The sequence below is a fragment of the Leucoraja erinacea genome, chromosome 29 (assembly GCF_028641065.1).
Source record: "Leucoraja erinacea ecotype New England chromosome 29, Leri_hhj_1, whole genome shotgun sequence".
In the NCBI taxonomy this organism is placed as follows: Eukaryota; Metazoa; Chordata; class Chondrichthyes; order Rajiformes; family Rajidae; genus Leucoraja; species Leucoraja erinaceus.
The window spans coordinates 15262665-15290223 of NC_073405.1; the positions used below are offsets into that span (position 1 = coordinate 15262665).

Here is a 27559-nt window from a genome sequence, read left to right on the forward strand (position 1 = left end):
GGAGAATCGAAGGTTACACAAAAAAGCTGGAGAAACTCAGCGGGTGCAACAGCATCTATGGAGCGAAGGAAATAGGCAGACGCCATCTAGCCTTCTACAAGTTTCCACTTCTCAGCAAAGATCATATTGCTCTAATATCTTTGCTTCACTGGTCAGAGACCAGAGGTTTCCAGGAAGGCGGGGGGTGGGGATAGTGATTCCCAGGCATCCCCGCCTCCTCCACGCCCCGCGGTGGCGCTCTATAATCTTTGGTGGCGCTGACGTGCTGACGCGGCGGCGGTGGCGGCGCGGGGCAACATGGCGGAGCGGCAGCGGGTGATGCTGCGGGACGGGGTGCGGATATTCACCCTCTGCCTGTGCTGGTACACGGTCAGCTCCGGCGGGAATGTCATCAACAAGATGATCCTGAACAGTTTTCCGTATCCGGTCACCGTGTCTCTGTTCCACATCCTCTCAATCTGCGCCTTCATGCCGCCGCTGATCCGCGCCTGGAACATCCCGCCGGCGGCCGAGCTGCCGCCGCGCTACTTCCTCCGCCTGGTGCTGCCGCTCGCCTTCGGCAAATACTTCGCCTCGGTGACGGCCCACATCAGCATCTGGAAAGTACCCGTGTCGTACGCGCACACAGGTATGGAGCGATTGTGCCTGCGTGTCAGCATCGGTGGGTGTGTCTGAGACGGTCCGCCTGTGTTCAGACTGCAACTGCAGTGTTCGCCCTGTCGGTGTTCAGACTGTCAGTTTTCAGACTGTGACCATCAGGGTTCAGACTGCGCCTGTTGGTATTCAGTCTGATAATGTTCAGACTGCTTGTCGATATACAGATGGTGTTCTGTCTGCCTTTCAGTGCTCAGGTTCAGACTCTCCATGTTCAGCCAGTGTTCAAACTGTCAGGTTCAGGTTTACACTGCCGGTGTTCAGGCTGCCAATGTTCAGACTGTGCCCATTCGTGTTAGACTGTGTGATGGAGTCTGTGCTCATGTATGCCAGTATAGTGTTTTTGAACACACACATTGGAGTCCATGTGTGTGCAAGTGCCCATATTGGTGTGGTGTGCATGTGTCCACAAGAACAGTGAAACAGAGTGCGTGCATGTGTGCATACGCATACACAAACCTGACATAATTTGTGTGCATGTTCGTGGTGAATGCTCTTGTGAGTTCACATCCGAAACTCTTTCTTAGCCTTTGATAGGGTGCCACACGCAAGGCTGCTAAGGAAGATGAGAGCCCCCGGTATCAAAGTGAAGATACCAGCAGGGATAACAAGTTGGCTGGATGGCAGAAAACAAAGAGTGGCAATAAAGGAAATATTTTTGGTTGGCTGCCAGTGACAAGTGGAGTTCCACAGGGGTCGGTGCTGCGGTTCCCACTCTTCACGTCGATTATTACTGATTTGGATGAGGGGATTGAAGGCTGGGAAAGTGGGCAGAGAAGTGGCAGAAGGAATATAGTGTAGCAAAGTGTGGAATCATGCATTTTGGTAATAGGAATAAAGGTGTAGACTATTTTCTAAATGGGGAGAGAATCCAGAAATCGGAGGTGCAAAGGGGAGTGCTGGTGCAGGATTCCTGAAAAGTTAATCTGTAAGTCGAATCGGTAGTAAAGAAACCAAAGGCAATGCTAGCATTTATTTCGAGTGGGCTTGTATACAAAAACAGGGAAGTAATGCTGTGCCTCTGTAAGGCGCTGGTAAGGCCGCATTTGAAATATTGTGAGCAATTTTGGGCACCATATCTGAGGAAGGATGTGCTGGCTCTGGAGAGGGTACAGAGGAGGTTTACAAGAATGATCCCAGCAAAATGACTATGATGAGCGTTTGTCGGCACTGGACCTGTGCTCGCTGGAATTTAGAAGAATGAGGGGGGACCTCATTAAAACATACAGAATAGTGAAAGGCTAGGATAGTGTGGATGTGGAGAGGATGTTTCCGCTAGTGGGGGAGTCTAGGACTAGAGGTCATAGCCTCAGAATTAAAGGACGTTCTTTTAGGAAGGAGATGAGGAGAAATTCTTTAGTCAGAGTGTGGTGAATCTATGGAATTCTTTGCCACAGAAGGCTGCAGAGTCCACCAGTGGATATTTTTAAGGCAGAGATGAAGAGATTCTTGATCAGTACAGGTGTCAGAAGTTATGGGGAGAATGCAGTAGAATGGTGTTAGGAGGGAGAGATAGATCAGCCATGATTGAATAGCGGAGTAGAAGATGGGCCAAATGGCCTAATTCTACTCCTATCATATGACATTATGAACTCTGCAGTCACATTAGTCAAAGTATGTGTATGTATGATTCTGTGTCACTTGTCTGTTCATGCTCGTCTATATTGCCTGCCAATGTCAGCAAGTATTATTATATGATATTTTTCAGAATCAGTCTCGTGGTATGTCATTAATTTCTGGTCCTGTATATTATGTATATTATTATGTTCCTGCAGTGGTCCAGGTGACTTCTGTCTCCTTTCTTCATGCATAATGTGCCTTGTATTTGTAACTGTGTAGTGTATTGGAAGCAGTGATGCTGTGACAGTGAAAAGCACTGTTGTGCCATTTGTTTATCTTTGCTGTCCTAAGACCTGGCAAGCTGTTTGAGAGTGAAAGTGAGCTGCTTGCTTCAGCTATCTGAGGTCAGGCTGGAGGTTACCCAAAGGGAATGTGATTCAGAGTCTTCAATTCTCTCTCCCACCCATCTCGAGCTCATTGCAGGGCCTTGATTTTGTCTAGTTATGGTGATCAAAGAATCGTTGAACCAAATGGGACTGCTTTCACTCTGCTTCACAACTTTTGTGATTACCCCATCTTATTTGAACTTCTTGCTGTTTTATTTCACTTTCCTTCTCTGAGTGATGACTCTTGCTAGGACAAGTTGCTGTTACGATATTTTTATGAGCCTAAGGTGGGACAAGTCCAGTTAAATCTGCGGGTAATGCAGCCATGATCATCTGGACAAGTGTCAAGAGAGGTGTTTTTCATGTCTAGTTGTACCATCCAGTTACTGGCCCAAAAAACACCAGCAAGTGCCAGGCCCTTCTGGCCTCTGGTGAAGCACTATTCTTGCATTGTTTCTGTTAAATAAATCGTAGAGAGAGATTCCTTTCTGTAACATTGTTTACTTTTAAAGAAATTGCATCTTCTTGCTCAGGTACATTTAAACTATCCAAAAGTAAGAATTACCGAGTTTCTTGGCCTGGAGCAGAAAGAACACTGGATGGGGATTTCTTTGACAACTGTATAAAAGAGCCAGTACAACCCCGGCCACAGTCACAAAAATTGTATTTTATCATTGCTGTTTGCAAGTCCTTCTTATGTGTAATTTGGCTGCTGTGTTTGCTTGCAAAATGATCATGACTGTAATCCAAAGGTATTTATTTGGCTCTGAAATGCATCAGGAAATGCCTGTCAGCTGCTCTACATTGGTGAGACCAAGCTCGGTTCGCAATAACCAACCTGATCTCCCGGTGGCTCAGCACTACAACTCCCCCTCCCATTCCGAATCCAACCTTTCTGTCCTGGGCCTCCTCCATGGCCAGAGTGAGGCCCACTGAAAATTGGAGGAGCAGCACCTCGTATTTTGCTTGGGTAGTTTACACCCCAGCAGTATGAACATTGACTTCTCCAATTTTAGGTAGTCCCTGCTTTCTCCTACTTTCCCCTCCCCTTCCCAGCTCTCCCAGAGCCCACTGTCTCCGCCTCTTCCTTTCTTCTTACCGCGCCCCCACCCCCACATCAGTCTGAAGAAGGGTCTCGACCCAAAACGCCGCCTATTTCCTTCGCTCCATCGATACTGCCTCAACCAGTGAGTTTCTCCAGCATTTGTGTCTACCTAGGAAATGCCGTTTGATCAGTTCTATATAAATGTAACTTTTTTTAATATGATAATTCATTTTCTAAGTATATAAATACCTGACCTGTAACACCAGGTAACTCCTCACATTTTCCCATGCAGTCTATCTGTCTAGATCTTGTATCTTTTCACTAACCCTTTAAAAGTGAATGCATTGGTGGTGTGCCATGGGCTTCTTTCCCAGTATCATGAGTGCCTAAGTATGTGCTGGGTCATGAAGCAGAATTTTATAAAAAATTAAGGAAGATCTGCGTCAAACAAATAAACATGTTGACCCTGTTTTGATCAATGTGGTTTGTAACATGAGTCCTAGGTGATTTAAGACTGAGCAGTGCAGGTTTCCTTCAGTAAGTGTCTAAAAGTAACTTGACAAAATTAGTATTTCTAATTTCATCCATTGTTTAAAATAAAACATAAAAAATTAAAAATGTGAAGCCTTGTGTTCAGTAGGAAAGATTGAACTCTGTGCAGTGTATTTCATGCTCGTATGACACTCCAGTGCAATTCATAGTTAACAAAGCCATGCTAGCTCAAACACGTTAAAAACTCCACTTCTGAAAGTGAGATAAACTCTCATGAATGTTTTGGAACCTTGAGATGCAATTATACCGCTGCACTCTTGAACATCCTCCTTCATCACTCCTTTGTAAACTTAAGATCATCTGAAACTCTTTTGCTCATTTCTAACAAGCAGCTAAACTAAGTGGGACCCGTTGGGTCCCAGTCACATGGGAGGCCTGATCCGCCAACGCAACTCATTCCACAATGCGATATTCTATCCCTCACCCGTTCCCCCAACACAATATTTCACCACTCACCCCATAGCCCCCAACTGCGCAGGCGTCGCTCATTTCCCCATATCCCCCAGCACTCCCCGTCCTCGTCATGTGTGTGAGGGGGGGAGGGAAGTGGGGTGGGAGGGGAGGGGGGGGGGGGGGTGTGTGTGTGGGTGGGGAAGTGTAGGAAGGGGGGAGAGAGTGGTGTGGGGGGAAGGTTGGGTGGGGAAGGGGGTTGTGTGGTGTGGGAGGGAAGCTGTGTATGGGGGAGGGGGGTGTGGGGGAGATGGGTGTGTGGGCAGGGGAGGGGTGTGTGGGCGGGGGAGGGTAGGCATAGGGGGTGTGAGAGAGGGAGCTTGTGGGGGGAGGTAGGGAGAGAGCTCGGAGAAAAGACAGGGGAAGAGCCATCGGGGAGAGAAGGATATCATGGGGGAGGGGGGCAGGAGCCAGCGAGAGGGACCAGAGGGGAAGGGTCTGGAGCTGGCAGTGCGATGGAGACTCACAGCAGGCGCTGGGTGCTGTTCGTTCTCCGCCAGGATCAGAGTCTCCGCTTTCCATTTGGCGATATTTCCGACCGGGCTGTGCTGGGCCGCTTCCGGACCCTCCAAAAATTGTGTGCGGTTGGAGAACACCGCCAGCCATCCTCAGCTCCAGTAAAGACACGATGGTGCAGGAAGGGGCGGACCGTCCCGTGGAGTGACAGGAGAAGACACTAATCCACGCGGCGCTGACTGGCAGGAGAAGAGATCGATCTGCGCACACGCGGTTTTTAAGATTTTTAAACCTCGCTAACTTTTACAATGCCACCGATCGGAACGAAACTTGGAGCACAGGAGAACGGTGAGTGAGCTGGTGAAAAATCGTAGCGCTATCGGGTACCGTTTTTGCGCACCGATAACAAGATCAGAACGACAACTTGGGAGTCCTGGTCAGCACAGGAGACCGGTGAGTGGTGAGGATCTTCCCGTAGCGCTGGGGTGGTCTGGTAGCGGCGGGGGCAGGGCTCTGGTGCTGGGCCGCTTGCACCGGACCCTCCACCCAAAAGTGTGTGCGCGTAGAACGGTACCCAGGCTCCAAGACACGATGGGGACGCACAATAGAGGTGAAAAACGTACAAATCGGCAGATAACAAGATCAGTTTTAGTTATGTACCAGACTAAGTAGGACCCATTGGGTCCCAGTCACATAGGAGGCCTGGTCCCCCAATGCAACCCATTCCCCAATGCGTGATGTGTGGGGGAGGGGGCTGTGGGGGAGGGGGTGTAAGGGAGGGTGTGTGGGCTCACCGGTTCCCAGGACCCGGCTCCGGACTCACTCAGCTGCTCCCGTCCCCAGCGCCTGTCGCGCTCACAGCCCCCTCACAGACGGACGGACGAAAAAGATTAGAGTGGAATGTTGCAATTGCAGGGCCTTACAACCTCTTGCCCCTCTACCAAGCTTCAAGCCAATCTGTATTTGATGCAGTATAATGGCATCTTTCCTATAGCAGGGTGACCCAACATTTAACACAATAATCTAAGATAGACACAAAATGCTGTAGTAACTCAACAGGACAGGCAGCATCTCTGGAGAGAAGGAATGGGTGACTTTTCGGGTTGAGACCCTTCTTCAGACTGATGTGGGGAGTGGGCAGTACAGAGATAAAATGTAGTCAGAGACAGTAAGACTGTTGGGAGAACTGGGAAGGAGGAGGGTATGGAGAGAGAGGGAAAGCAAAGGCTACTTGAAGTTAGAGAAGTCAATGTTCATACCGCTGGGGTGTAAGCCAAGCGAAATATGAGGTGCTGTTCCTCCAATTTGTGCTGGGCCTCACTCTGACAATGGAGGAGGGCCAGTCCAGAAAGGTCAGTGTGGGAATAGGAGGGAGAGTTAAAGTGTTGAGAAACCAGGAGATCAGGTAGTTTTAGGCAGACTGAATGGAGGTGTTCAGCGAAACGATCGCCGAGTCTGTGCTTGTTCTCGCCGATATATAGGAGTCCACACCTGAAACAGCGGATACAGTAGATGAGGTTGGAGGAGGTGCAAGTGAACCTCTGCCTTACCTGAAAAGACTGTTGGGGTCCTTGGACAGACTCGAGGGGGAAGGTATAGGGACAGGTGTTGCATTTCCTGCGGTTATAATCTAAGAGTCTTGATGAAGATCTTCATACTTTTCCTAGCCACAGGCAAGGAACGGGAGGACTGGTGAATAGCCAAATTCGTTTCTTTGTTTAAGAAAAGAAGTGGAGATGATCCCAGAAATTATAGTCCTGTAAACCTTGACAATTATTGGGAAGCTATTGGAGAGGATTCTTCGGGATAGGATTTACTCTCATTAGGATTGGAATGTGCTAATCAGGGACAGTCAGTGTGGCTTTATCCATGGCAGGTCATGTCATGCAATTGTTTGAGATTTTTGAGCAGATGATGAAGGTGATCAATGAGGATAGGGCAGTGGATGTTGTCCACATGCATTTTTGGAAAAGCATTTGATATAGTCTCTCTTGGTAGGCTGATCCACATGTATGATGTATGGGATCCACAGTGACTTGGCCATTTGGTTTCAGAACTGGCTTGCTCATTAATGACAGAGGTGGAAGTATATATATGACTTGGATGTATAAATGGCTGTCACAGAGTACTCCAAATGTGGTCTCTCAGTAACATATTCAGACCCTCTGAAGAAGGGTCTTGAACCGAAGCGTCACCCATTCCTTCTCTTCAGATATGCTGCCTATTGCGCTGAGTTACTCCAGCATTTTGTGTCTATATTCGGTTTAAACCAGCATCTGCAGTTCCTTCCTACCCAGTGACATATTTAGGTTTATCAGGATATCCCATCTTTTGCACTCAATACTTCCCAAAGAAGGGAAGCATTACAAACACCATATTTACCACCTTGTCCACCTGACTCGCCATTTTGAGGGAACTATGCACCTGTACTAGATATCTATTTGCTCATCATCAAACTTAATTTCCGGTTCATCCTTATCCTTTTCCACAGCTACCTCAAAACCCACAGAGATGTGTTACTATCACCAAAGTACTCACCTGCCGACACTCCAACCACTTGCCCACATACATTACTGAAGCTTAGGTTCCTTCTCCAGCAGAAGCTCTCCTGGCAGCACTCTCTCCCTCTCTAATCTTTCACACTCATGACAATCCCAGTTAATACTGGGGAATTTGAGATCCCTCGTTGCTTTTAAACGTCTCCATATCTGCCCTTCTGCTGCTGATTATTAGACCAATAGTATACCTATAGTATACCTCCAGCAATATGATCGCTCCTTTTTATTTCTAAGCTCCACATGTGGTTTCATTTGAAGAGTCATCTTGGATATTGCAGCAATGGACTCCTTAATTAAGTTGCAATGCCACTTCCTCTATTGTAACATCCCTCCCTGCCCACACCTCCGATATCACACTTGAAAATATATTCTAGAATGTCGTTGCCAGTCCTTTTCTGTTTCTCAACCAACTGATAGCAATATTATCATATTCCCATAAACTAATCAATATGCAGTTCATGTTCCGTATTGGTCAAATTCTTTACATTAAAATTAGAATATGATACAGCCTTGCATCCCTATTGTTTCTTATCACGCATATACTGCCTACTGGACAAACTTAGGTCTCCTTATATATTTAATTCTACCTGCTCTTCAGATCTGATTAATTCAGAGAGAGTAAATGATTTGAAGTGGTCAAATTCGATAATGGGTCCAGAAAGCTGTAGCAGATTCAGATGAAAGATTAAGTTTTATTCCTCAACCTTATAATAATGCCAACAGATTCTGTGGCATGGATAATTAAAACGGCAGAGAGGAGGGAGTTATAAGTTGGCGTGAAGATTGATTACAGGAGCTTCCTCAAGACATTTAACCAATCGGCACTTGGTTCTTCCAAAGTAGAGGAAAGCACGTGAACACTCATTACAGTACACCAGATTGGAAGATGTGCAAGTGATTACTGGAAGGCTGGAATCTGTGGAGAGAAGAGGTCCCAAGGAAATGAGGGCGACAGTGGCCTGATATTTGATGGTGGGGTCATGGTCCAGATGGGGTTATAAGGAAGTGTGTGAGATCTGGTATTTGGCATCTGTGCAGTAAAGTTTACCTGACCACACTGGCAACGTTGTTGTTGGTATGTTTGATGATATTGGTTGATTCTTATGAACATTCAGAAAGAGAGGTTGGGTGGTCAGCAGATTGATGGAGCAGGAAGTGGGTCTTGATATGAAGATGAATTTTGGGGGGGAGAAGCAGGAGAGAAATATACAAGTTCATTGCCACCATGGTAGAGGAAATGTCCAACAATACACCTCACTCAATAACGAGGAACAATGAAGATATCATTTTTGACCCTCAGTGATGTACCTGGATTAAACCCTTCACGTAGTATATGGACATCCCTGAACTGAGGATGAATGAACAAGGAGTATGTGGCTTTCTTTTAGAGAATTTGGGTACTTGTATCAAGTTCTGCAACTGAGAGTAAGCTCAGCATGGTGTGTTTGAGGAAGGAATGGAATCAGAAAGGTGTCTGATCGGCTGTTCCACCAAGTGTGTGTAGCAGACTGGTAAACCACGCCCAGTTGAGAGGGTGAAAGCACTATAACAGCACAAGGCTCCAAAGCACAAACCAAAACAGCATCTTCTATTTTGCATTTCATAAAGCAACCCAAGCTAAATTCAGTAAGTATTGTGTTGCTGTCTGGATATCGTTAGAAGTAACCTGCACATATCTAATATTATTAGTTTACATTTGAATTATTTTTTACTGCTGCATTGTAGGAAATGCAGTTAATTTGTATATAGCGAGATCCCACAAACAAGACTCAAAGGGGGTTGATGGGCATGTATGAGAGAGAATAAGTAGCTGGAGTATGTAGAAATGAAAAAGGGGGAATGGGACAAATGGGATTACTCCCCTGGGAACCAGCATGGGCATCATAGACCAAATGGAGGCCTCCTGTTTTGCAAACAGTATAAGAATTATGTAAGTGACCTGTTTTAGGTGCTGGCTGAGGGATAAATGTTGGCCATGGCACTGAGAATTCTTCTTTGAATTTCTTTTGAACTTACCTGAGAGAGAGAAGACATCTTCAGTTTATCCTAACATTCAAAAGGTACTTGGATTTTGTGTTCAAGCCTCTTGGATTCAACTCTCAGAAGTGTGAGTACAACTACTGATTCATGGCTATTTGCCATGAACTTTTTATCTCTACTAGACTAAGTGGCACACAGAGGCTTGGTCCCCCAACGCAATATTCCACCACTCACCCATAGCCCCCAACTGCACAGGCACAGCTCATTTCCCCTCACCCCTAGCACTCTCTCCCTCTCCTCTTCATCCTCCCCCTTCTTTCCCCACTCCTCCTCCCCTCCCCAAATCCTCCCCTCACCTCTGTCTCCCTCTCCTTTCCCTTACCCTCCCTCCCTCCCTAACCCCTCCATACCCACCTCATATTCCTCTATCCCCCATCTCCTCTACTCTCCCCCCCCCCCTCCTCCCCTCTATTCCCCCTCCTCCCACACTCTCCCCCTCTCCCTCCTCCCTCTTCTTTTTCCTCTCCTCCTCCTACCCCCCCCCAATCCCTCCCTCACCTCTCCTTTCCCCTACCCTCAGTCACTCACTGCCTCCCTCTATAACTCCTCTCCCCTTCCTACTCCCCTCCTCTCCCTCTATCCCCTTTCCTTCCCCACCCTCCCTCCCCAGGATCTCGGGGTTGCTGCTCCTCTCCCTTCTTGCGTTCCCCGGAGGAGCATCAGCCGTCGGCACCCTCAGATCGGCCCGAAAGCACCAGCAGATACGGCTGCGCCGGCATGTGGGCGGGTGGGGGGTGGGGGGGATAGAGCTCGGAGAAAAGACGGGGGTATCATGGGGGTATCACGGGGAGGGGGCAGGAGCCAGCAAGGGGGACCAGAGAGGAAGTGGCTGGAGCTGCGGGGCGTTATGATGGCGGTGAGTTTGGGACACAGCGGGCACAGGATGCTCTCCACTGCCGGGATCAGATTCACCGCTTTCCGTTTGGCGACATCGCCTCATCGCTTCCTGTCCATCCGAAAATTGTGTCCGGTTGGAGACCTCCACCGGCCATCCTCAGCTCCAGTAAAGGTGCGATGGCGCAGGAAGGGGCGGGCCGTCCCGGGGAGCGACGGGAGAAGAGATCAATCCGCGCAGCGCTTACTGGCAGGAGCGGAGATCGATCTGCACACGAGCGGTTTTTACGATTTTTAAACCTCACTAACTTTTACAATATACCACCGATCGGAACGAAACTTTATGCACTCACAACACAGGAGAACGGTGAGTGAGCTGGCGAAAAATAGTAGCGCTATTGCGTACCGTTTTTGCCCAAATAGAAAAACCACGCAAACCAGAAGAACACAAGATCAGAGCTTTAGTTATGTATAGATAGATTGGCAAAGCTATTTAATATACATAAGTTAAGATGCATTTGTTGGTAGCTCAGTTACTACTGATTCTTTGTTCCAATCACAAGTGACATCTGATCTCCATGCTTATGAATAAATTGAAATGTTGGATAGCACTGAATTGTTTCTAACTGCTTCCTTTGTTTCTTTTCTTAGTTAAGGCCACCATGCCTATTTGGGTGGTGTTACTGTCTCGTATCATCATGAAGGAGAAGCAAACTATGAAGGTATGTGACCTTCATGTGTTTTGTAAAAAAAAAACACACAGAAGTTTATTATATTAGCTTCCATATAGTTTACATATCATTTGGGGATAATGAACAACTAAAAACTGGGACAAAATGTTGGATGTTGTGGTTCAAATCGTGAGACAGATTCTGTATAAAATAATCCAAATTCATGTGAGGTTGTCATGATGTTTCTTTACTTAACAAAGAAGTATGTGGTATTTCTAGAGATAATCCTTTGCCCACAAGCTTGGCCTTTTCTACACTTTCCAAATCTGCGCTTCTGTTACTGAGAAGAGCTCGCCATTTCAGGCAATTCCTAAGGTATGACTGATTCAGGCAGACATCATTATTAAAGAAAGAGAGGAGCCCTGTGCCAGAATTTCCTTTGGTATCCAAGTCCATCTCAGTGACGGCAACCTATCCTTTCCCAAAGATGTGGAGATGCCTTCAGCTTGGAAGCAAAATATATTTAGTTTCCAAAAGATCAGTTTAGTTGGTATGCCATGTGCATCTCTTGAGATAGACGATCAGTTTCACAAAAAAAACACAACGTCACCCACGAAGTGGCATCAGTTCTACATAATGCATCCATTCTTCATTGGTTTAAGACTTTAAAGATGAGACCAATATAAATTATTTGATTATGTACCATGATATGGTCTTTAATGAACTCATTCTAGTCAAATACACTTAAGAACTTCGATAATGTACAGTTTAAGTGCAATCATTGTTATGATGAAGGAAGCATGACAGGCAGTTTACGCACATAAAAAGCAATTTGATAAATGACTGAGTTTTAAGAAGAAAACTGAATTAATGTTGATTAGACGCCATGTATCCTTCATACAGTTGCAGTGCATTAAATGAAGAAAAGCTAATGCATATCTTAAAGGAGACTATTTCTTAGGTCAACGAGGTTTCCCCCATCTATACAATTCAGGTGTTATGTGTTGTGCTAACTGTAATTTCCATTTCTGGCAGGTCTACATGTCACTGGTCCCTATCATATCGGGAGTTTTCTTGGCAACAGTGACTGAACTCTCCTTTGACATTTGGGGACTAATTAGTGCACTTGCTGCCACCCTCTGCTTCTCTCTTCAGAACATCTTCTCCAAGAAGGTAAAGAAATGGTCTGTAATTTTTGAGATTTTACATCTGTCCAGATAAGGTGAAGGTACGATGGCCCAAATTATTTTTGGGGCTGGTTTCCTGCTTTTTACATTTACACATTCTCCCTTTTATGATCTATGACCACGCGTTAAGGGATTGAGCTACACACAGACATTATCTCTGTGGGGAAATAGATGTTAAACCTTGCTGAATACAATTATATTTTTTGACAGGAAATGTCTGCTCTTGTTTCACTTATCATTCCCATTACAGTAGCGTTGAGATTAATAAAGTGCAGATGAAAGTGACAGCATCCTACTGACTATAGACAAAAATGCTGGAGAAACCCAGTGGGTGAGGCAGCATCTATGGAGCGAAGGAATGTTGTCATTGTGCATGGTTTGTAAAAGGCTTACATGGTGGTGCAGCAAATAATTTGGAAAGCAAACATAATTTTATTATTTACTGTCAGGGAAACCGAATACAACAGTAGGAAGATTATGTTTCATCTATAAAGAACATAAGTGGGGTATTATGGTTGAGAGCTTCAAGTTCCTTGGTGTTAATATTACCAACAATCTATCGTGAGGGTAACCACATTGTCGCAACAGCCAAGAGACACTAATGCCTCTACTTCCTTAAGTGACAGAGAAAATTTGGCACGGCTCTTACAAACTTTCCAAAGCAAGATGCATCACAACTTGGTTTGGAAACAGCTCTGCCCACGACCGCAAGAAATTGCAAATTGTTGTAGATGTAGACCAGTTCATCAAACAGACCAGCCTCCCCACCATTGAATGCATCTACACTTCATGATGCCTTGGAAAAGCAGCCAACATAATCAAAGACTTGTCTCACCCCAGTCATTCCTCCTTCTCCCATCTCCCGTCTGGCAGAAGATGCAGAAACTTGAAAGCATACACCACCAGAACCAGGAGCATCTTCTTCCCCTCTGGTGTCGGGCTTCTGAATGGTCTTACCGTAAACTAGGATGCAGTCTGATTCATCTTTAGTTTAGAGAAATGCCATGAAACACGTCCTTTGGGCCACTGAGTGCGCCGATAACGATTACCCTACTGTAGTTCTATCCTACACACTAGGGACAACTTGGGGAACTAGTCTACAAACCTGCAGGTCCTTTGGAATGTGGGAGGAAACCGGAGCTCCCGGAGAAAACCCACGCAGTCACAGGGAGAACGTACAAACTCCATCCAGACAATACCCATAGTCAGGGTTGAACCCAGGTCTCTGGTGCTAGAAGGCAGCAACTCCACTGCTGTGGCACTGTACCCCATTGTGGACATTCGACTTTGTCTGAGGAACTGGTGCGCTACAATACTGTGAGCTATATTCTGCACTCTGTAGCTTTCCCCTTTGCTCTACCTATTGTACTTGAGTTTCACTTGATTGTAGTTTCTGATCCCATTGGAAAATTATGCAAAACAAAGCTTTTGGTGTAAGTGACAATAATAAAAATAAACCTTATTTAAGGAAGGAGGTTAAAGTCCTGGAAGTAGTTCAGAGGATAGGTAAAGGAGAATCCTAAAGGATTGTACAAGTATATTAAGAGCAAAACAGTAACTCAGGAGAGTGTAGAACCGTGGGGGATGGGCAAGATCTTAAATGAATCCTTGTATATCTGAGACTCTGACATTGCTGAACGTTGGCGTCTTTTAGAGCATGACTACACTCACTATATTTGCATCGTTCATCACAATGACCCTCCTGATGTGCGTGCTTCTGTATTACTCAACTTAGCTGGCCCAGAGGCAATGAATCGTGCCGACAATTTCACATTTGTGCCTGCTGTTTTAGATGCAAATGGACAGGTCCTACTGCCTGCAGAGACGATTGATGACCCTGCTGTCGTACTTGCAAAGTTCAGACAGTTGTGTGACCTGTCCTCGAACTACATTATTGGACGTACCAAGTTTTATGCTCGTATGCAACAGATTGATGAACCGATTGAATGTTTTATCAGCGTCTTAAAACACATGGCTGCACGCTGCCTGTTTCGTGATCTGTGCGATGAACTCTTCCGTGAAATAATTGTTGGAAGTATGCTTGATAGCAAGTTAAGGGATGAGCTGCTCCGTAACACTGACCTGACCCTTAATCAAGCCGAGCCGCCTGTCGGATTGCTGAGATAACATCTTCTCACACTAAGTCTGTTTGCAGTATAGTGTCAATCTTATAGACACCTCCTCTCGTAACAGCCGTTCCCAGCCCTCCCCGGCCTAGCAGCAGAGATCGTCTGCTGCTCGATGTCCTATTGTGACTATCTTCATGCTATGGGTTGTCAGTTCTATATTGCTTATGGTAAAACCTGTAATTTCTGCAAGAAATTAAACCACTTTGCAAGATGTTTCCGTTCCCGTGCGACTCAGTCCGCCCCAAGGACAAGCCTGCACCTATTACAACATAAGCTTGCTGATAACGAATACCAAGAGCCTGACTTGCCATCCCCCGCTCAGCTCTCTGAAAGTACAGATAACAGTTCAGCCATCCACTCTCTCCTCCCTTCATCTAACGAGCAACTTGACCCCGAGGTAACCATGTTGGTGAATAACAGACCTGTGATCGCCAAGGTTGATACGGGCGCGAAATGCAACGTCATCTCGTTATCAGAGTTTAAAAAAATTTGTAATGCTGAACGTATTGAAAAGGCCTCGGCCACACTTCGGGCCTACGGGGGAGTTGTTTTACACCCACGTGGACAGACTAATTTAAAATGCACCATAGACACGCAGCCCCATACCCTAAAGTTTTATATCGTCAAGGGGGATTCAGAGACCTTGCTCGGTATCAATGCATGCCACGATCTAGGGCTGGTATACTTTGGCCGCACTGTCCATCAACTCTTTCTCGCTGTGGGACCAACTCAGCAAGTACTCTCTCAATACAAAGAACTGTTTAACAACGAGCTTGGCAATTTTCCCCTCAAATACCACATTGTCGTTGATCCCAACGTCACTCCTGTGTTCCGAGCACCACATAGTGTTCTGCATGCCATGCAGGACAGAGACACAATGAACTCAAGCGGATGGTCTCAATGGGTGTTATTGCTGAAGTTACCAACTGGGTTTCCACCATGGTGGTTGCAACAAAAAAAAACAAGGAGGAGATCCATATCTGCATAAACCCCAGAGATCTCAACACTGCTATCAAACGCCCGCACTACCTTATGCGAACAATAGAGGAAGTTGCTGCTCAAATAGGCAACACATCATTGTTCTCCGTTCTGGATGCCAAAAGCTCGTTTTGGCAGATTCCACTGGATCCAATTACTATGTTCGGCACCCCCTTCGGCCGCTCAAATTCCTGAGAATGCCCTTTGGCATCAACTCCGTCAGCGAAGTTTTCCAGCGCACGATGGAACAATTGTTTGCTGAGTATCCATGCGCAATCATTGTTGATGACATTCTCGTCTATGGATGCGAACTGGCTGAACATGATGCTAATCTGAAGAAAGTACTAGACCGTGCCAAAGATATTCAGCTCAAACTCAATCCCCTGAAGTGCAAGTTCCGAGTTCCGGAAGTTACCTACGTCGGACATGTTTTCACAAGTGATGGTCTCAGACCAGACCCATCAAAAACTGCAGCTATCAATGAGATGCCGGTTCCGACTGACGTTGTCAGTCTACAAAGGTTCCCTGGAATGGTCAACTACCTGGGGAAATTTATTCCCAACCTCAGCGACATATCTGCCCCTCTGCGGGAACTGATACACAAAGATGCTGCATGGTCCTGGTATCCGTAGCACCAAAGAGCTTTCAACACTCTCAAATTGCAGCTGGCTAACGCACCTACTCTCGCCTACTTTGCTTTGGAGATACCAGTGATGCTCACCTGCAATGCATCCCAGAATGGACGCGCTGTTTGCCTGCAAACCACTACCGATGGCGACTGCAAGCCTGTTTCTTACGCCTCTCGCACACTAACTGACACTGACGCCCAGATCGAAAAAGAATTGCTCGCAGTGGTTTTCGCCCGCACAACATTCAAAGACTTTATTTTTTGGAAGTCTGTGACTATCGAGACTGACCACCAGCCGCTGGTCACTATTTTGAATAAACCCATTCACGCTGCCCCAGCCTGCCTACAACGGATGATGATGCAGCTGCAGCAGTTTGATTTCAACATTGTCTATAAGAAAGGCAAGGACATGCACATAGCTGACACGCTATCTAGAGCCCCACACAAAACCAATGAACAACAACTCTCTGAACAGGATCAGTTCTCAGTAATGAAGGTATCGTATGTTCCTACTGATTGCTTGAGCAGTCTGGCAGAACACACGGCTGCTGACGTGACTTTACAATTGCTGGCCGCAGTCATCCGCCGTGGCTGGCCGGATAATCAACACAATATCCCGCTCGCAATCCGCCCATACGTCTTGGTTCGTGACGAACTGGTGTTACAGGACGGGATTATAGTTAAGGGCCACAAGGTAGTTGTCCCGGCTGTCCTCCGGAACGAATACTTCGACGCCGCCCACAAGGGCCACCCCGGCATGGAGGCAACCCTACAACGATCATAAAAGCATGTTTTACTGGCCTGGTATGGCCAAGTACATACGTGACAAACCTGAAGTCTGTGCCGTCTGCAAAAGCCTGATGCCACATCAGCAGAAGCAGCCCTTACTACCGCACCCGGTTCCTCCTCTCCCATGGTCCACGTTAGCCACCAATATATTCGAATAGCATGGGAAACACTATCTGGTTCTTGTTGATTCTTATTAAGGCTGGTTCGACATCGATCTACTCCAAACCATTCCATCTGAAGCGGTTATCAAGAAGTTGCAGCACCACTTCTCTGTGCACGGCCCCCCTGCACGTCTTCTGTCTGACAACGGCAGACAGTTCACCAGTCAGTCTTTCAAAAAAGTTGCAAAATTATGCGACTTCCGACCTATTACCAATAGCCCTGAGTCCCCGCAATCCAACGGACTCGCCGAACGAGCCGTCCGAAGCACAAAACAACTAATGGAACGTTCATACCTTGCAAAATCGGACGTTTACCTAGACCTGCTCAACTTAAGGAACATTGCAAGGGATCCCATACTGGGTTCCCCAGCCCAGCGACTGATGTCTCGCCAAACCCGTGCTCCCCTGCCTGTCCCAGCAGCTTTTGCAGCCACAAGTTCGTTCTCCGCCTGCGGTCCAGAAACAACTACAATTCAAACGCGATACACAGAAACGTTTCTAAAGTCTGAATTTATGAAAATCTATCTGTATGGACTTTAATTAATTTAATACAATTTTATAGTGTGAATAAATTCATTCATTCATTCATTCCTTATTCACTCACTCATTCATTCATTCATGAAATTGAGGGCCTAAACTATAACAGTCAATTAAACATTGTCACTAATGCCAGCCTGTTGTAGTGTAATAAGTATTTAACAGCTAATCTCGGAGCTGCCTCCGAAAACTTACTGGGAAAAAGTGCTCCGATCGCGGGACCTAGGTACTCGCCGTAGATAGCGATCGATATCCCTCCGTTTTTCTCCCGTTATCGGGGTCTGAAAACGACCGCTACAGATGGCACTATGTACAGCCTCCTCCCCCCCCCCCCCCCCCCTGCCCGCGAGATGATCCGCGGCTCCGCGATCACGAATCAGCCGCTTATTAATTGAGACTGCGGCTTCACTTTACCGCGAACGGAGCTCTTTTTCCCGGTAAGTTTTCGCAGGCAGCTCCAAGATTAGCTGTTAAAGACTTATTACTCTACAACACGCTGGCGTTAGTGACAATGTTTAATTGACTGTGTTATAGTTTAGGCCCTCAATTTCATGAATGAATGAGTGAGTGAGTGAATGAATGAATGATTTGAATAAATAAGGAATGAATGAATGAATGAATTTATTCACACTATATTAAATTAATTAAAGTCCATACAGATAGATTTTCATAAATTCAGACTTTGTACCTTTCAGTTAGAGTTGATTCATGGGGGCCTTCTTTGTGTTCCAGCACATCAGCAGGGACTTTGAAGGCTTTCTTGCACTTTAATCCACTTCGCAGCACTTTCTTCAGCCTTTTTAATGCTTTTCCCACTAAATACAATGAACCTGCTGCAAGTTTCCACCACATTTATTCCACAGAACAACACATCGGAATCTCCAGTAAAACAGGCATCTGTGAAGCCCCCTCAGCCATGTTGTGTGCTAGCCTGAAACAAAGCGTGTGATTGGCCAACTGGCAGACAACTCAATGTTAAATCTGCTTTGATTGGACTCAAACATTCCCCACATTTTTCCCCTTTTTCTCTAATTTAATAAAAATGTGCAAGTCTTCTTCATATCGAGTTTCAGGGGTGATTTATATAAATATTTTTACACAATATGTGAACATTTCATGTAGTTTGGTGACTTGGGTCACGAAATCCTATTTCTAGACACATTTTTGATGCTCGGCCCACAGCCTAATTGTCATTAAGGGTTAACAAATCATTTATTGCAAGTACATTGCAGACTCACAGTTCAGTTGATTTACAGCTTAGAATCACAGTCGTGATCTCTCCCTCGCGATCTTCCAGAGTGACTGACTCGCGTCCAGGCATCCAGAGTTTTATAGTCCTGTCCCTGGAAGGGGCGTTACCTTTGTCACGGTGATTGGCAGGCAAGAGGACCAATCAGCTGATCTCAAGATTTTTTAAACACTCATAACTTGTTTATTTTTCATCGATCGGAAAAATTCTCGGGGCTGACAGCGGAGGAGGACTGTGACTAAGATGGCCAAAAATCATAGCGATATAGGGTAGCGTTTTTCTAAAATCAATATACAGTGCTCAATGGTCAAGATGAGACTTAGTTATATAGATAGATGTCATTAAGTTAGGGTGCAAAAAAGATTCACCAGGATTGTAGACGAGAAAGATTTACTGGAGAGAGGACTATATAGCAGATGCGAGTGCGAGAGATGTCTGAAAAGTACTATTTGGTAGATGTAAGCATTATAACAACTCAGCAGCAAAGCTTTATACCTCTGCTAAAGTTTAATTTTGCAAGGTGCATTTTACTCTTGAGATTGAGCAGCTGAGTACTTCATAAAAGCTGTAATCCTTTGCAAGGTTATATCTTCTGCCTGTTCATTTCCCCCCCCCCCCCCACTCTGTATAGGTTTTTTCCACATTGAGAAAATGATAAAACCAGGCAAGTTCCCTTTACTGACAATTTGTGAGCATTGTTATGGCGAGTGTTATTTAATTAAAATGTCCCAAAGCTCTACACTTAAAGGTCATCAAAGAAAATTTGAAGCTGTATCACATGAAATTAGTCAATGAGATTACATGGACAAAGTTTACAGAGATGAAAAGGAGTTACCTGATGAGGGGGATTAAAAACAAAGATGAGGACGAATACAATAAAAACGCAAGCCTGAACTGAAAGTAATATATGCATAGAGAGTTGGATGTTCAAATTTATGGTTTTATGAAGTGATTTCATATTTATTGCTGTGGAAATTTGGAAGATCTGTCGTTCAGGTGTTTGGGGATTTTTCTTTATTATAGAGAGAATTCCTCTGTCATCAGCTGAGGGACTTCCTTTGCCTGCAAGTCCCTTTGCGATTAGTAAGCTCACCAGTGCTCTATTTCTTCTTAATGATGTTCCAAACAGTTGATTTAGGTCAGCCTAAGGTGCTGAGAGCTCTCTTTTACCTGCATTAAGGAAGCAATTAAACACACCCGAGCGATTACAAACACCTGTGAAGTCATGTGTCCCAAACATTACGGTGCCCTGAAATGGGGGGAGACCATGTATTTTCTACATGATAAAACCAAAATGTATAAAAATGGCCTTTATTAAAATATGACAATGTGCACTTTAACCACATGTGATTTTTCTATTATAAATCTCAAATTGTGGAGTACAGAGGCAAATAAATAAATGATGGAACATTATGGAGGGCACTGTATATGACATAATCTATTTAAGGTAGAAAGTTGGCCCAGGATATTTTGCATGTGCATTATTAACAAAATTGCCATTTTCCTACAAATGAAGACACTTGGGCAAATAATGAAAAAAAACATATTTAATTAGTTTGATGGGCAAGTTTATGTTAAAGATCTAGAGTACAGTGAGGTTTCTGGAGAACTTGGAAGCAAAGGTGAGAATTTTCATGTTGATGCTATGTTTAAATGGGAGCGCATATCAGTTGGCAGGCATCGGGTGGTACAGGGTTAAGCAGAGCTTTCAATTACCATGTTGATGAAGAATGGAAGGAAGAAAATTGCCTGGAAGAAAACTGAATAGTCAAGTTTAGAGGCAATAAAGGTGTAGAAATCAATAAAGGACAATTGAGTCAGTACAAAATAAACTGATGGAGAAACTACTTGTGTATGCTTTGATATTATGGTTAATTCTGTTTTGCAAACAACCTTTATCCTAATAAATATGTGCATTTGAAGGTGTTACTTATGTCTTTGACCTTTGCTTCACCTACAGGTGCTGAGGGATACAAGGATGCATCACCTCCGACTACTCTATATCCTTGGATGTTATGCTGTCATCTTTATGGTTCCAACTTGGATCCTTGTTGATCTCTCTTCATTTTTTATTAACAGCTCGGTAGTGAGTGGTATCTTTATTGAAAACTAATTATTGCTAAGTTTCTGTGCATTTTGCCCCTTTTTTTCCCCAGGTCATTTAAAAATTCAACATTGGCCGAGCAACTGCAAAGTCTTTGTCTTTGTTGCAGTCTTTTTCCTGTAATGTTTCAATATATCAAGGTCCATGAGAGACAATTATATAAACCTGGGCTCCTCAGCTAGTTCTGACTGAAGAAACACATGCAATACATAACAAGATGACAAAATTAAATCTATTACATTACTTACCCCAGAAATAAGAGAACGAGTTTAGGGCTGGCCTCAAGATATGTTTTTTTCTTACATGGGGGATTGAAAATAAGTTAAAGGAAGACTGAGACATGACTGAGAAACACAATCAGATTGTGTGCAGGTGAATACATCACTGATTGAAGCATGAGATCTCTTTGTATCTTTTCCATTTTTTCTATCATTGTACAGATGAAAAAAAGTAAGACATTTATGTTATTTGAGCAAATTTGTTCGTATTAACACTCGGCTGTCTTAAGAACTGATACACCTATTTCAGTACTAAAGCTGCAGAGCGTATCAACATGACAGAACTGACTGGGGATCCTCATTATCCATTTTTACCAGTGATAGATGTGCATCTGTGGAAGGTCATCCACAGAATATTTTCCCTGCCTCATAAATGTTATTTCCTTATCAAGTATCTATACACTGTAAATGGATCGATTGTAATCATGCATTGTCTGTCTGCTGACTGGTTAGCACACAACAAAAGCTTTTCACTGTACCTTGGTACACGTGACAATAAACTAAACTGAACTGAACTGAACCCGAGTGTTAGACAGCAGCCTGGCCACTGGCTTGTGGATACCAGCCATTGGTACAAGCCAGATCTCCCATTGGAATACATTTCAATCCTTTGGGTAAGAATAGAGTTCTGAACTACTGCAATGTCGGCATCAAGCTGTAATGTTGTAACATATTTGGCTTTATACATTACTGGACATGAGCTCTTGTTAATTGGTAAACACATCCTACAGTTTAAATCTCATCTAAATAGAGCAATGGATGTAAATTGTTTAATAGATGGAGTGCAGGTAGAATACCCTATTACAAAAAGAAGGTCGTAGGATTTTGTACAGAATTACATGGTTAAAAGCAAGAAAATTGCAATGAATTTGTTCAATGGTTAGGAAATGGCTGGAATATTTTGTGTCTTTCTGTGTGACCTATTACAGCAAACATATTAGCAGTACATAAAGGCACCAAGAAGTCAGTAGAATGAAGATTAACTGGGCAATTAGACTGAAAATAATTATCCTCTTTAAATGTGATTTATTTCTATTACAAATCTCAAATTGTGGAGTACAGATGCAAATAAATAAATGATGGGTCTTTGTGCCAAACATTATGGAGGTCACTGTATGTCCCTTTTAAATATAATAATCACCTTAACTCTTGACCAATCTGCTGTGATAATCCACTTTTTCAATTATTTATATATTATATATATTATATTATATATATCATGTGCTTCAGTTTCGTTCTTCCTAACATTTAATATCCCTGATGCATCCATTTAGGCCAGTGAAACAAAACTAAAATTCTGGATGCAACATTTGTGGAGGAAAAAAACAGTTAACATTTTGGACCAGGGACCCTCCCTTTGAATTGGGGTGAAAGTGGAGGGATGTCAATTTTTGAAGCAGGCTGAGTGGGGAGGAGTGGGATGTAAGACATAAGACTATAGTTTATAAGATTATAGTTTATAAGACTATAAGATTAGTAAAGATAGTTCAGCTGTGAAGGAACTTGAATATTGACTGCGAACAAGCCATTTGAAATGAGCAAACTCTTTTTAGTTGTGTAATTTACCTTGTTATATGCACAGAAATTGACCCTGTAACCAAGCTCCTGCTCTCCCCTTCCAGACAGATACCTCGCACTGGCACTGGACCCTTATATTGCTGATCATCAGTGGTTTCTGTAACTTTGCTCAGAACATGGTTGCCTTCAGTATCCTGAACCTCATCAGCCCGCTGAGCTACTCTGTGGCCAATGCTACCAAGAGGATCATGGTGATCACTGTGTCCCTCCTAATGCTGCAAAACCCAGTCACGAGTACCAACATTATGGGGATGATGACTGCTATTGTCGGAGTGTTTGCCTATAATAAGGTCAGTCTATCTCTTCATTATATTTTTACCTACAGCTGCTTATTGACACTAAGTTGAAATTTCAAGGGATTAGCTGACCTCTTCTACTTTGGTACATGTATATCCTTCAGCTGCAAGACTCGACGCTGAGTACTGTCATCTACTCAATTATTGGAGGACAGAGGGTGATAAGCCAACATCACGCCTGTTCCTATCTTTAACAGTCTTACATATACTTGGAGCAATAAATACATGAGTAGATCTAATTAAGGAATCCCAGTGTGTGGATCATTGCTCCTAGAGATTCACAGTATGTGCATTGACACAGGCGAGGAGCAAAGAGTTCTCTTGTGAATCAAGTTTATTGATGAGATCTATCTTTTTGTAAATCTGAGGCTACAACGTTGAAGTTTCTGCTTTAATTCTTTAAGTCACCTAACGTTAATAAAGAAAAAGTAATACCATCCTTCAGCTTGAGAATTCAATTGCTCACAACTATTTAACATTTTAAATCTTTAAACAATATCCATTTGTTTCCTCTTTTTCAAACAGGCTAAATATGATGCCAATCAAGAGGCCAAGAGGAAGTTGCTCCCAGTATCTTCAGGGGATCTTGTTTCCCTTAATCGACATCAAGAACTGTCTGCTGAGCAGAAGGTGCTGCTGAATGGGACTGCACTGTATCCTCAGCACACTGAATACCAGTACGGACGGACTGGCCTGCTGGCAGAACAGTCACAGTACAATCGGCAGACCAGCATTGGAACCACCTTTGTGTCCAATCGATTTGATGTCTAGACTTATGAACAGAAACATCCGTTAACTTATTCTGTGCACTAACGGAAACTCTGTCAACTGATAGATTTTATCAAGAGACCTCACCCGAGGTACTATCATTTTAATTTTCTGGTAATGGAGGGAACTCTGTAATTTGGACTGGATGACGATCTGTTTTACATTCTGTGTTATGTCACTGTTTATCTAGCATTCACTCTGCTTAGCATTTGTGGTGATAGAGTGTGGGATGGTAGACAAATATCAAGTGATTACTTCAAAGTGAGCAGGGTTCTGCTTCGGTCAAGTCCCGCCACAACGCCCATTTCTTAGAGGTTGATTGAGTACATGAAAGATTTATAATCCTGCTCTTCCAACCCGATACATCCCTTTGTTGTCTCTGAGTTGTGTTTCAGTTACAATGCACTTGACCAAATCATCACAAATATTAGTGTAGCATCTTATTCAATGATACAGTTTCTCACTTTTGGGGTGACTACTTATTTGTCAATCATATTCTCTTTATATGGGTATAAAGAGAGTATGATTGACAAATCGGTGGTAATATTCTGTTGATATATATATATTTAACTATCAGTGATTGGTGAATTGGAAAGTATTGATCAATTGGTTGCTGTAAATGCCATGCTGTATGTAAATATGTGCGTGTTGGCAGAAGCGAGGTTTTGACATCCTGATGTTGAGGTTTACCTCTGTCCTGCATGGCACTTAATTATCCAGGCTGTCGTCTTTAACTATAGACTTCCTGGTAATCTGATTTGATAGTCCTTACAGTATGGATGATTTTGATCCTTATCGTATCAGAACTAGATCTTAATAATCCACTTTCACATCCCAAATTTCTGCTAGCAACTTAAATAAACAAACACACATGGTGATCAAACTGCAGATCACATACTGAGCCATATTACTACAATCAAATCACAACAGGTTAACGAACCTCAGATCCAGGAAATCATGGGCTCTAGCCTACTCCAGAAAATTGAGAAGAGAATCTGAGCTGCATTTGGCTACAATACAGAGCTCAAGAACATAGAAGTCCTTTTTTTGCAAGACCTTGTAATTTTGATTGCTGAATGTGAAGAGACCAAGGGAGTTGTCCGTTATGTCAACTAAAGTTACCTGAAACAGACTTTTGTATCAACTATCTGAAGGTTGTTTGTGGGACCTTTGTGCAAGTTGATTATTGTGATTCATGCATTTTAACAGTAATACGTTTCATAAGTGATTGTGTGAAAAGTTTTTTGGGGGTTTTGAAATGGTACAAGGCACTGGATGAATGTGGGTCTTTTCTATATTCAGGCAGTCCCGAATATTGTAATATTTAAAACTAGACTAGTGTTGAAAGTGTTTACTTGTGCGTGTCAAATAGTGAGATGTCAGTCTACAATTGCAACTGGAAGCAGGTGTCCATAAAAGGATAAGTGTGCAAGCTCCAGGATGGGAACAAATTTCTTTAAAATGATGAAAACTGAGGGGAAATTTAAGTTACTAGAAAACACAGCAACTTGAAGAAGAAAGATGAGCACTATTTTCAGTTTCTATCTTCTTGTGAATGGTGTACATTCTGCTGTTTATCTATAGATGCAGACCTACTCACTGTGTTTCCAGCAGTCCCTTGTTTTAAGCCTGTTCTGTGCCATTCGTATCCTCTCAAGAATCTAGATTTTACACATGTGCAACCAAGGAACGATTCTAATATTGATAGTCACATATTCCAAATATTCTTTCATTCTGTTTTGCTTTTTTGTATAGCAGAATTATTGCTTAGCTGCAGTCATAAAGGAAATTGGCTGCAAATCCTTTGATAACAAATATGTCTCAGCTGACTAAGTTGTTGACCTTGGGTTGACTTGTCACTCATTAGTGACCGAAAAAGAGACATAAATGCTTTAACAGGTGATCAATGGTCATACCAGTGTTATTACTAAATAAAAGGGAAGTGTTTTCTATACGTGCTCATCATACAGTCCTCTTGTGCGTGTTTCTTCTTCTATAGTTTGTATGTGCTTTATATTTGAGAGGCTTCTCTTTTCATTCTGCCTTGCTTTATGTCATTATTCAATTCAATTTATTTGTTATTCTTTTTCTTCCGTACTGTTACAACCTTTCGCTGTCAGTAATTATATTTTTCCTGAAGAAGGGTCCCAACCTGAAATGCCGTCTGTCCATTTCCCTTCACAGATGCCTGACCTGCTGAGTTCCTCCAGCATTTTGTGTTTTGCATTAAAATTTTCTCTCTGATTGTTACTGTCCGTCTTACTTTGTCTCTGTCATGTGTTGAATGACATTATAATTGTTGTTGATAATTGATTTGTTCACAGATATTTTCCAAGTCCCCCAGTTACTGTTCTCCCCATCCCAAACAGTTTAACGCCAATACTGAATATTGGAAATAGCAATGCATGTGCAACTCATAAAGGGGAGAAACTTGCAAGGTTGATGTGCAACACAATTTTCAACGTTATAAATTGACTTTTTCTTTTTGTAATTCATTACTAGGAAACAAATATTTGTGTTGCATTCCATTTTCTTGTGCCCTATAGTTTTTCATTGTGGTTTCAGCATTAGCAGAGATGATGAGCAGCACTACACATCATCACAATAATTACTCCAATCTCTTTAACAAGTTGCTGAATAAATCAGCCCTATGGGATGCTTTTCAAATTAAAATGTTCTGTTTTAGTCCTGTTTCACAATCCATCTGCTTTAATTCTTCTAGGTTGTAACTTAAAATCTAATTTTGCAGTACATCTAAAATGAAATCTAAGTTTTGTGATTTCAGTAAAACCTTTTTATTGATAATTAATTCCTATTTTTGATCTCCACTCCTGCCCCTAGATACTCCTTGCCTGGCTCATAAGACAGTGCTCTTTGGTTGAACTATGCAGTCTATTCCTTGAAGGGGAAGAACTTATCAGAGGATACATCTCAAATTGACTAAATCCTAACTTCATAAGTACCCAATTGATTGTAAGGTATTTTGGATCATCCTCTCATGAAAAACATGAGATGAATGAACATTTTTTAAAATAAATTGGTAGATGCATAGGGTTGACACAGGATTGCAGCTGCAGAATGCTTTTAGCTTGGAGCTGCCTTCCATTGTTTACCATGTATTTAATTTTGCTCTGAGTGATGTTCACATTATGTTCCTCTGCTTGCAGTTAACTATAGTGCAGCCTGCATTGAATGCTTGAGAAACACTCATTGATCCAGTGACATGACCACTATTCCCAGTTTTAAAACAAACATATCTGAGTATTGACTCACAAAAGCTTGGCTCAGTTGCAAGCTGACCTCGACCATATCTTTAAAATAGTTTAATAATCTGCTCAGCACCCAGTGGTGAATGTTCTGAATGTAGCTAGAGTGTGTGACCATTCATAATTCACATCCTGACAGTGGTTTGGTTTGGGCCAGATTTCCACATTTTCTGCCTTCCTAAAGCACAAGAAACAGTTGTATCGGGCTTTGAAATAGCATTTTTTAAATGTGTTGTGCAATATTTCTTCTGTAAATATGGAATTAATTCTACCTCTCAGGGTTTAATTGTGGATATGCAGGTGCATTTGAATTATGTTTCTAACGGTTGTATCACTGGGGTATGGGTAGAACTAATCTATCTCAAAGGTTGGACAGATTACTTCTCTTGGAGTGGAGCATCATGT

At 43.4% G+C, this 27559-nt stretch overlaps 1 protein-coding gene across 2 annotated transcripts; it reads left to right on the top strand.

Moving 5' to 3' along the window:
• slc35e1 (solute carrier family 35 member E1) lies at positions 1-26130 on the top strand. Of its 2 annotated transcripts, none has more exons than XM_055658718.1 (6): positions 1-628; positions 11187-11257; positions 12242-12379; positions 20825-20950; positions 22869-23114; positions 23646-26130. In XM_055658718.1, exons 1-6 carry the CDS (start codon positions 298-300, stop codon positions 23889-23891), a joined length of 1158 nt encoding a protein of 385 aa, XP_055514693.1. In that variant the 5' UTR covers positions 1-297; the 3' UTR covers positions 23892-26130. The 2 variants fall into 2 exon arrangements, with proteins under 2 accessions (XP_055514693.1, XP_055514695.1); XM_055658720.1 differs by having other exon boundaries at positions 20825-20947.
• Positions 26131-27559: the final 1429 nt, after the last annotated feature.

Excerpts from the sequence above, each read along its gene's own strand:
- slc35e1 (XM_055658718.1), top strand. The coding sequence starts at position 298 with ATGGCGGAGCGGCAGCGGGTGATGCTGCGGGACGGGGTGCGGATATTC. Across the intron at positions 629-11,186 it reads CGTGTCGTACGCGCACACAG|TTAAGGCCACCATGCCTATT; the intron begins GTATGGAGCGAT and ends TTCTTTTCTTAG. Across the intron at positions 23,115-23,645 it reads GAGTGTTTGCCTATAATAAG|GCTAAATATGATGCCAATCA; the intron begins GTCAGTCTATCT and ends TTTTTCAAACAG.